Raw genomic sequence first — 10,121 nt, forward strand, 5'->3', positions numbered from 1 at the left:
GGGAGAACCCGGCCCTGCCCCGGAGGGGCTCCCTGGGCCCTGGCCTTCTGTTCCGGGCGTCACTGCCCGCACCCAGAGGGCGCAGCGAGCAGGAACCAGAGCTGCGAGGGAGGCTGCAGCCTGGCCGGGCGCCTCTCCCGGGCTGCGTCATCCGCTACCCCATCCCCCGAAGCTTGGAAATGCTGGGACGCCGGATTGGCCCGGTGCCTCCTGGGACAACGTCCCCAGACCTCCCAGCATCCCTGTCCCACCCTGGCTCCTCTGAGCTGGGATGTCCGAGGACTGGTGCTGCCTCCAAGTCCCTCCCCCCGGGCCCTCCGAGCGGCTCCCCTCCAGGCAGAGTCCTCGGGTGCCCCAGGGGTGGCTGAAGAGCCACCTGTGCTGTTTCTCCCCCTGGGTGCCACCCCTCTGCCACCCCCAGCAGAAATCTTCCTTCCTGTGCCACATCTGGCAGCAAGAGGAAGGCTACCAACTAGCATTTGCTTCTGAATTACTGTTTGGCCTGAGCCCTCGCCAGGCCCCTTCCCCTATGTCCACCCCCCCCCACCCCCCCCCGCCCAGCTCCTGCAGAGCCCTCTCCTCCCTCTTCCCTGGGGGCCGCCATCGTGGAGAAGGGGCGGGCCGTGCACCTGGGCCCGTGGAGAGCGGCTTCTCGCAGATACAGCCACGTTGGGGTGGGGGGTGCTGAGGTGGTCATAGGGACCCTCTCAGTGGCGGGGCCAGGAGATGAGCTGTTTGGGGCAATTGCTTCCGGCTGCAGGAGCACAGAGCCTGCTCCGTGCCGGATGGCTGCCCACGCCGTTCCGGCCAAGCCCGGCTCCAGACACACCCAGCAGGGCTGTCTGAGCGGCACGTACGCACTCGGCTTGGCAGAGGGCGGGTGCTCTGTCAGGCGCTTGGCTCCCCGGGGAGAGGCGGGGAGGGGGCCGCCCCGGGCCCTCGCTCTGCACGCCTGGGCTGCCGGTCGGCCTAGGGCTTCGGCTGGGGGCCCAGACATCCCCCACCCCTGCAGAAGGCAGCCGGGCAGGGGAGGGCACGCCTGCCCTGACCCCTGGGCTGACCCCGTGGGCAGAGGGCTGCTGGGCTTCCCTTTTCTGGAAGCGGAGGGCCCTGGGAGGAAGACCAGCCTCTGACACCCGCCCCCAGCAGGAGGGCAGGCTGCAGTGGAGCGAGTTACGTAAACGGGAGTTGTTTCTGGCAGGCGTCGGATGAGTCAGGCCTGCGTGGTGTTTTCTGACCTCGGGTCCTGTCTGTGTGGGAACGCTCCGAGCGCGGCCCGCGGAGGCGTCAGACCCGCGGGGGCTGGAGCCCTGGCAGCGAGCGAGGCGGCAGGTGGCCCGGCCCCATCGCCACCCCCGCCCCAGGGGCTCTGCCCGCAGCTGAGGCCCAGCTGAGCCCGAGGTCTGAACAGGAGCTGAGCTGGTGGCCTGGGGTCGGCCAGGCGTGGAGCGGGGCAGCCTGGAAGGGAAGCCATGCCCGGGAAGGGGCATGGCCTCCGGGCTGGAAACACCTGCATCAGATCCGCTGTGCCCCACCCACCCGCCTCAGACAGCTGGCCACCCAGTCCTCCCCCCGAAATGAGGGTGGGGAGCACAGCCCCTCCCTCCTGCAGGGTCCAGGGATGAACCAGCCACGGGGGCAATGTGCTCAGCCCGTCGACGCTGCAGAAACGGGGCTGGTTTTGTGCAGGGAGGGAGGCCCGGGTTCGAGGGAGACCCGGGTTCGAGCCCAGCCTCTGCCCCGTCCGTCTGCAGGCACAGTCCCTGCCCTCCGGACTCACGGGTCCCAGGGCACGGACACGGGGTTCACAGAGGTGCCTTGTGCAGGGTCAAGGTCACAGCTCTTAAAACGGGGTGGTGTCTTGTATTAATAAAGTTTTATTATTTAGGAGAGGGCTTCCTTTTACTATTGTGTTTCTACCAAAACTCTGACGTCTGCAGTTTTGCTTCCGGGTGGTGCCGTGGCCAGCGGGCTGGGGTGCTGGTTCTCTGTTCACGCTCGGTCCCCACATCCAGGACACAGCTCTGAGGCAGGGGCTGCCGATGGTCGCTCCGGCACACTGTCTCTCTGGCTCCCAAGTGCTCCGACCACCTGGCTCCTTCCCTCCCGCCTTCTTTCTTTTTCCTCAGTCCTCCCTTGAGGACGTGTTCCCCATGGATGTCTTATTTTAGGAAGGAAGGGGGAGAGGAAGAAGGGAATGTCGATGTGAGAGACAAACGTTGGTCCGTTGCCTTCCATACCCGCTGGCCAGGGATGGAACCCACAGCCTGTGTGTGCCTGGCCAGGGGTCTGCGGGGTGAACTCAGCCACTGGGCCTCCGCCAGGGCTCCTTCCTTTTTGCCCAAATAGTCCCTTGGGCCATGCCCCGTCCCCTTCCTCTCGGGCCCAGGGAGCTGGCGTCTCGCTGGACAAGGGCCGTTTACGATTACCGATCTAAATCTGAGTTCGGAGGCGGAAGCTCGGCCCTCGGAAGCAGTGCCATCCTCGAAAAGGCGGGCCCTGGGTGCCTCCCCAGAGCAGGTGACAGGTCCCGGGCTCCGCCCACCGGCCTCGCTGCCACTCCAAGGGACAGACAGCTGGCCCCGGACCAGCTTCAGCCGCCCGTGCCCATCTCCCCCTGGCACCCCGGGTGCTGTGGGCAGGGGCTCTCTCATTGGGGTGGGCACCGGTGAACTGTAAACGTGGACGGAGGAAGCGGGCTCCCTGTGTGTCATGAATGGGTTTCCTCCGTCTGTGTCCTTTTGGGAGGAGTTCTTCCGCTCAGAGGTGACCTTGTCCCTGACACGGGAGGCTGCTGCTGGCTCACACTTCGCTGAGTTTTCCAGAATCGGCGTTGTGAACCCCTGCACCGTTTCCGGGGCGGACGTGTGTGTGCACGTGTGTGTACGTGTGTGTGCGTGTGCGTGCGTGTGTGTCTGTGTTCGTGTGTGTATGTGTGCGTGTGTGTGTGTGTGTGTGTGTGTACGTGTATGTGTCTGTGTGTGCGTGTGGCCCGCCTGGCTTGTGTTTACAAGAGGAAGCGCCCCGTTTGGGTTTGTTTCCACACCGAGGCTCGGGCGCGGAGGGAACATGGTGTTCACGCCCCCTCAGTGTCAGCTGCCGCAGAGGCTGTACACTGTTGCCGACAGCTTTCCGAGTAGATTTCCACACGGTTACCTGGCAACGGCGCCACCGGCACGTGATGCCCGGCCCCGCCGGGAGGACCCGCAGGATCCCGGGGAGAGGACGGGAGGAGAGGCCAAGGCCCGGGCGGGCGGGCGGGCGGGGCTCCGTCCAGAGATGCTGGGCGCCGGGGAGCCCGGAGGAGACGCCGGGACGGCTCCCGGGGCTCTGGCCCCCTGGGGTGCGCATTGCTGAGCAGCCCCCCGCCCTGCGAGGGAGGGAGCCCACAGCGGGGAGAGGGTCGCAGCACCCTGCACTGGGGTCGCGCGCTGAGCTGTTCTGACCCAGCAGAGTCCAGGGTAGCCTCTCTGATGTATTTTTTAAAAAATATTTTTATTGATTTCCGAGAGGAGGGAAGGAGGAGAGACAGAAACATCGGTGATGCGAGAGAATCATGGGTCAGCTGCCTCCTGCACACCCCATACTGGGGATCGAGCCTGCACCCCCGGCGTGTGCCCTGACCGGGATTGAACCCGGGACCCCTTCAGTCTGAAGGCCGACGCTCTGTCCATGTAGCCAACCCGCCCGCCGGGGCGAGAGGAGGTTTGTTCAGACCCGAGGGGGCCTTGACCCTGAGGGTTCGCACCGCGGCCGTCACCCGGGGCTGGGCACCCTGGGGGCCCTCTGGCTCCAGACCCTGCGCTGGCAGGTGCTCCCCACGCAGACGGAAGTCCTCCCGGGCGGTGGGAAGGAAGCGCCCGGAGGAAAACAAGGTCATGCGCGGCCGGGGTAGGCACAGGCGTCAACAAAGAGCGGTTACATAACGGCTATTTATATCCGCGCGGTGCGGCAGCAGGCGGCGGGCGGGCGTCGCCGGAGGGACTTAATGAGCTGCCGCTCCGCTCACCTTCCCGCGCTGGCGGGAGCCAGCTTGTGCCGGGACGTCAGCGAGGGATCCGGCTGCGGGTGGGCGGCCGGGGTAGGTGGACGGCCGGTTGCCATGGCGCCTCTAGAGCGCGCACCGCCTTCCGGCTCGTTCCTTCCCCATCCCCTCCCTCCTCGCTCTGGAGCGTCCCGGCTCCTCACACCTCCTCTGCGATCCGGCCTGTCCCGGAAGCAGGACGGCCCCCCCTGCCCGCGAAGAGCCGGTGGGGGCGGCTCCGGGACCTCGGAGGAGCTTGGGCCAAGGGGTACCTTCCCAGCCCCCCTCCCGGCCTCCGTCACTTCCTGGGAGTCTAACCTCCCCCCACAGGCTCAGCTCCCCCACGCAGTGCCCACACCCGGCAGGTCCCATTGCCGGTGCGGCCCACGGTGGCTGTGCCCCAAAGTGCCCTTGCGCGGCCGGCGTGGCTCAGTGATTGAGCGTCAACCTATGAACCAGGAGGTCAGGGTTTGATTCCTGGTCCGGGGCACATGCCCGCGTCGTGGTCTCAGTCCCTAGTAGGGGGCTGCAGGAGGCAGCCGATCCATGAGTCTCTCTCATCATTTAAGTTTCTCTCCGTCCTCTCTCTCTCTCTTTCACCCTCTCCCTTCCTCTCTGAAATCAGTAAAAACACATTTTAAAAAAAGGAGGAAAAGTGCTCTTGTGCCCCATGCACTGCCTGGCGCCTGTGCCCTGCGTGGGGGTAGGGGTGGCCGTCTAGCCCACGAGGAGCTGGAGCCCCAGGCAGATGGGGAGGGTGCCCCGCAGGCAGAGCCCCGGGCACTGGGCAGCTGGGCACCTGAGGGCTGCAGGTGGGAGTGACTCCGCCTGGGTTTCCGGAGAAGTGGCTGCTCCGTCCAGTTCTCAGCAGGAACTAGAATTGCCCGTCTGAGACTCGCCGGGGAAGCCGAGGGCCGGACGCCTGTGCCCTGGCTGCCCGGCTGCCCCCCCCGGCCCCTCCCTCCCTCCGCCCCCCACGAGCCCCCCAGTAGGGAGGTGACAAGGGCAGGTTTTTAGCAAAGAAGAGGCCGTGTTGTGAGGATGGGCTTTTCAGAAGCCACACGCTCAGCCCGCCCCAGGCCGACCGTGCGGGCTGAGCCTCCGAAGCCGGAGCCTGTGGAGCCGTCGCGGCTCCGACGTCCCCTTCCCTCCGCGGCACCTGCTAAAGTGCCCGGTCCGGACGGGGCCGGTTTCCCGCTGCCTCCGAGGACCGGGGCCTGTCTCTGGGGACACTGTCCTCACGTGTCAGTGCGACTGTGCCCTCTCTAAAGCTGCCAGTCGTTCCATCCTGGCCCCGGGCAACTCGAGGGCTCCCTGCCAGCCAGACCGTGGTGGGTGGGGTGGGGAGGGGGCTGCGGGGATGGGAGAGAGATGGCCCAGAATGCAGCCCTCGGGGTCCAGGGGCCGGGGCCCCACAGGCGCGGGGCCCTCCGTGGGGCAGGCGCCCGCCGGGCTGACGGTGGCCGTCCGTCAGCGTGTCCTTGCCCCTGGCTGGCCGGGCGTTGTTGTTTTCCTCTGGATTTTGCTGCCGAGTGGCTGTGTTGTGTTGTTTTTCCACGGAGGCCTGTGTTTGCACGTCTGCATTCCATCCCTAGAAGGGTCCCAGGCCCTTCCCTCCTGTGTTCGTTTCGCTCTTCATGGTCCGCGATGCCCGCAGGGGCGGTCTCGGGGACGGTGCCCCTGCACCCCCATGCCACTCTCCTCGCTCCCGGGGCGCAGCTCTCAGCTCCTGGGGGCAGAGCCGGAGGTTTGCCGCTGCCGCTTCCGGCCGTGACCTGCCCCAACAGCGTGTGCCCGAGTGTGCGGTGGGCACAGCGGGGTCCGAGGTCACAGGTGGTGTGCCGATCCCGTTTGCCACTAGCGGGCCCTGGGGGGGCTTCGGGTCAGGCAAATGGGAAGGCGAGAGGTAGAGGCGTTAGGGGGCTTGGAGAAGCTGGGATTCCCGCTTTTCCTGGGATTGCAAGCCGGGACCCTTCTGTGGGAAGGAGCGGGCGGGCGTGGAACTGGCAGAGCCCCCGGGGAGCGCGTGCGCTGGGAGCCCTGCTTTGTTCTCCTGGAAGTGCGGGTGGTGTTTCTGTGTAAACAGCTCACAACACGCAGTGTTTGCAAAGCGCTAGGCGAGAACAATGGAACCGGGCGCCCGCCAGCCGCCTCGTTGTAGCAGCAGTCGCACGCGGCTCACAGCAGGTCCGAGCGCGAACACACACGTACCCGCAGATGCGGAGCGTCTTCGTCTGCACCCCCTCGGCTGTCCTCCCAGGCCCGCCCTGGACGCCCCCTTCCGTGAGGATTGCGGGGTCACCCTCGCCAGCTCTGGGCTCCGGAAAGATGTTTGTGGAGCAGCTGGGCGTGGTGACTCCCCGTGTCAGTCTCACCTGGGGACACGTCACCCTCACCGGTATGGAGACAGCCTGCGGGACAGGTGGCTCTTACTCATCCGCCTGTGCCCGGGGGCTGTGCGAGGAGGAGGGGCCCGTGGACGTCCTTCAGCAAAGGGCTGGCCCTGCAGGAGTCGCCCAAACACCGTCTACCTGGCCGGTTAGGTTCAGGGGTTGGAGCGTCAGCCCGAGGACCAAAGGGTTGCCAGTTCGCTTCCAGTCAATGGCACATACCTTGGGCGCAGGCTTGATCCCCAGCCCAGGGTCAGGGCACGGGCAGGAGGCAACCAATCGAAGTTCCTCTCTCTCTCTCTCCCCCGCGCACACATACTCGCTCAGAATCGATGGAGAAACGTCCCCGGGTGAGGATTAACACTTCAGTTCCCCCGTTAACGCTGGTTCCGTGTGTGTGTGTGTGTGTGTGTGTGTGTGTGCAGGCGGCTGCTCCCGGTGGGCTAACATGTGCCCCCCACGCCTCCCTTAGCGTGCTGCCCTCCCCGGGGGGCCGATCGGGCACCGACGCCCCAGGCTCAGCAGAAAACCTCAGGCCGAGGACCCGGACAGCCACGGAGCACCGAGCGGTGTTAACCTTGGTCCGGCTCAGACCACGCGTGAGGTCCCGTGGCCGCCGCGGGTCTCCGTGAGGCGCTGGTGTCCGAGCGGCATCCGCTCGCCGGCCCGTCTCGGTGCTGAGAACGAGCGTGTGTGTCCCCTCGCAGCACTCCTTCTTCTGCCGGCTGACGGAGGACAAGAAGTCCGAGCGGTTCTTCAAGGTCTTCTACGACCGCATGAAGGTGGCCCAGCAGGAGATCAAGGCCACGGTGACGGTGAACACCAGCGACCTGGGGAACAAGAAGAAGGACGAGGAGACGGACAGGGACGCCCCTTCCCGGAAGAAAGGTGAGTTCCTCTCTACCTCTCCCCTCTTCCCCCTGCAGCTCCCCGTCAGCTGGTCTGTGCGGCCCAGGACGTGCCTTCCTCCCTCTGGTTCTCCCGTGGCTTCGAGGCTCCAGGCCGTAGGCGGCGGGGCTCCCGGGAGCAGACCCGGAGCCAGTGATGACGTGGCTCTTCCTGCGCAGCCGGGTGGAGTCCTGCCGCTTGGGAGGTTCCTCTTGTGCAATAAGTTCCCAGGCGTTCCTCTGGGTCCGACGCCAGGTGCTCCGGGGGGAAAGCCATCCGTAATCTTTTCCTGTAGCTTCCCGCTTCACGTGGGAGAACGCTGAGGGAAGCTGAGGCAGGTGGCATGTCAGACTGGGGCGCCCCGTCTCTTGCAGGCGGAGTCTCCCTTGTTTCTGAGTTATTGTCCGTCTCCTCGGTAAAGGGGAGCAATACCTGGGAGGGACGGACACACACACACACACACACACACACACACACACACGCACCCACGCCCGGTGTTGAGTCGATGGCCCTGAGCAGGTTAGCAGCCCCTTGGGCCTTGCTTTTGGGGCTGTGACTGGGTGTGCAGCCACAGCACATCCGGCCTGGGGGCTTGCTGCCATCGTGCATTGTGGGAGCTTAGCTGCGGGTGTGGCCTCGACACGGCAGATGCCAGCAGCCCACCCACCCCCAACCAAAAGGTCCCCGGATGTTGCAAACTGTCCCCTGGCTGGGATGAGGGCAGAGTCACCCCATGGGTAACCAGTGGTCTAGAACGGGGGTTGGGGGGGGGGGGCGAGAAGAAAAAGACGCTCTGTCTACTGGGTACTCCTGGGATCAGACACCATTCAGTCCCCCCTGTAAAATAGGCAAATTGTCCCCATTTCACAGATGAGGAAACAGAGGCCCAGGGCGGTAATGACCTTGTTTGTGTGAAAGGCACGCAGCCATAGGCAGTCGAGCTGGATGCGAACCCAGCAGCGTGGCTGCGGGGCTGGTGCTCCTGCCCTGAGGCCCAGTCCCCTCGCAGGGTGCTCTGAGGACGAGGCGGGGCACCTGTCAGGCGCCTGTCATAGCACAGGCTCCGTCAGCCGACACCGTGGTGACTATGGTCACTACTGCGGTCAGCCTCCTGTCAGCCCTTGCAGGAGCTTCTCTGGGTGAAGTTCACCCATTTTACAGATGAGGAAGCTGAGGCCCGAGGCCTAGATTCGGGCCCGACAGCCTGTAGTCGGGCTTTCCTCTCACACGTGAGAGTGTGGATGAGGTCAGAGTGCGAGCAGGCTGGCTCACCCGGCTCCATTGTCATCCTTCCTCGGGGGTCAGAGGGCTGTGTGCTGGGCGTCACCTGGGGGCGGCGGGCGGCACCTGCACATGCGCAGCGCCCATGGGCTCCCGTTCGCCTCGCAGCCAAAGAGCCCTCGACGCAGATCACGGAGGAGGCCCGCGACCAGCTCGTGGAGGCCTCGGCCGCCACCAGGAAGGCCTTCACCGCCTTCCGCCGGGAGGCCGACCCCGACGACCACTACCAGTCCGGGGAGGGCGCGCAGGCCGCGGCCGACAAGCCCAAGGACGAGCTGGAGATGAGCGCGGTCATCACCATCATGCAGCCCATCCTGCGCTTCCTGCAGCTGCTGTGCGAGAACCACAACCGGGACCTGCAGGTGAGGCCCGGGTGGTGAGGTCTGGAGCAGAGGGACAATCTGAGGCAGGTGAGGCCCGGGGTGCTGAGGCTGGGGGCCTGCAGGGGAGGCCTGAAACCTGTAGAGGAGGCCTGGGGCCTGTAGGGGAGGTCTGGAGCAGGTGAGGCCCGGGGTGGGGAACCCTGGGGCCTGCAGGTGAGGTCTGGGGCAGGTGAGGCCCGGGGTGGGGAACCCTGGGGCCTGCAGGTGAGGTCTGGGGCAGGTGAGGCCCGGGGCCTATAGGGGAGTTCTGGGGGCAGAAAGGCCTGGGGGCAGGTAGGCCCAGAGACAAGGCAGCCGGACACGCCTGACACTCGGCTCCTGTCCCCCAGCCAGGGTCCTGGTGGGGAGGGTTCTGTGTCTGGGTGATGACACGTCCTGTCTGTCCTCCCCTCCATCCCCCTGGGCCAGGGAGCATCCCCCCGCTTGCTCTCCGTATAGTTACACACGTGTATCTGGGACCGGCCCGTGTTCGGCATCACAGGAGCACAGGTGGCACGCGGGCGGGTGGGCGGCTGGCTGGCTGGGTAGAGAACATTCCGGACTTAAACACCTGCCGTTCAGGAAGGCTGCTGCTGGAGATGGGCGAGTGAGGGGTTCCAGGACGTTGCGCGGATGAGGGCTCACAGGCACTGGCTGAGCGGATCATTTCGGAAGTCCTCGGTCCCTTTTCTGCTGTCGTGCGGATGGTCGCGGGGCCCAGGGCGCGGAGTGTCGCCTCTGCTGTGACACGTCTCTAGAGGAGGGCTGAGGTTCGGGGGCCCGGGCGGGCATGCGGAGCTGGGCCCAGACCCAAGCCGTCCGCCGGGAGGGCCTGACTCTCCCTCCCGGTGTCCCCACCAGCAAAGACTCCTGGGAAGACCATGGTGGGCCCCGGGGCGCCCCTGCACCAGCACTCACCTGTCACAGTGCCAGCCCCCAGCCTGGCGGTGCCCGGGCGCTGCTGGCTCCGGGAAACAGCCCTGTCCGCCCAAAAGGGGCGACGATGAGCAGGAAAAACACCTGGACAGCTCCTCCTCAAACAGCCAGGGGGGCGGCACTCCTGGTTCTGAGGTCAGGAGGGCGTGGCAGGAAGGAAGCCCTGTGCAGACGGCACCTCAGCACAGCCCACCTGGCCCAGGTAGTCCCCCGCCACGCGCACACACACCTCCCTCCCCC

The 10,121-nt window shown here is 66.0% G+C and overlaps 1 protein-coding gene across 7 annotated transcripts in view; it reads left to right on the top strand.

Annotated features, from left to right (window-relative positions):
- Positions 1-10,121, top strand: part of ITPR1 (inositol 1,4,5-trisphosphate receptor type 1) — a 135,574-nt gene that overhangs the window by 100,511 nt on the left and 24,942 nt on the right. For all 7 annotated transcript variants that reach the window (XM_084902238.1, XM_084902239.1, XM_084902241.1 and 4 more), the window contains 2 exons: positions 7,122-7,302; positions 8,692-8,945. In XM_084902238.1, the coding sequence (XP_084758364.1) occupies positions 7,122-7,302; positions 8,692-8,945 (435 nt within the window). The remainder of the gene's footprint in view (positions 1-7,121; positions 7,303-8,691; positions 8,946-10,121) is intronic.

The sequence above is a fragment of the Pipistrellus hanaki genome, assembly GCF_964339955.1.
Source record: "Pipistrellus hanaki genome assembly, chromosome: 13".
In the NCBI taxonomy this organism is placed as follows: domain Eukaryota; kingdom Metazoa; phylum Chordata; class Mammalia; order Chiroptera; family Vespertilionidae; genus Pipistrellus; species Pipistrellus hanaki.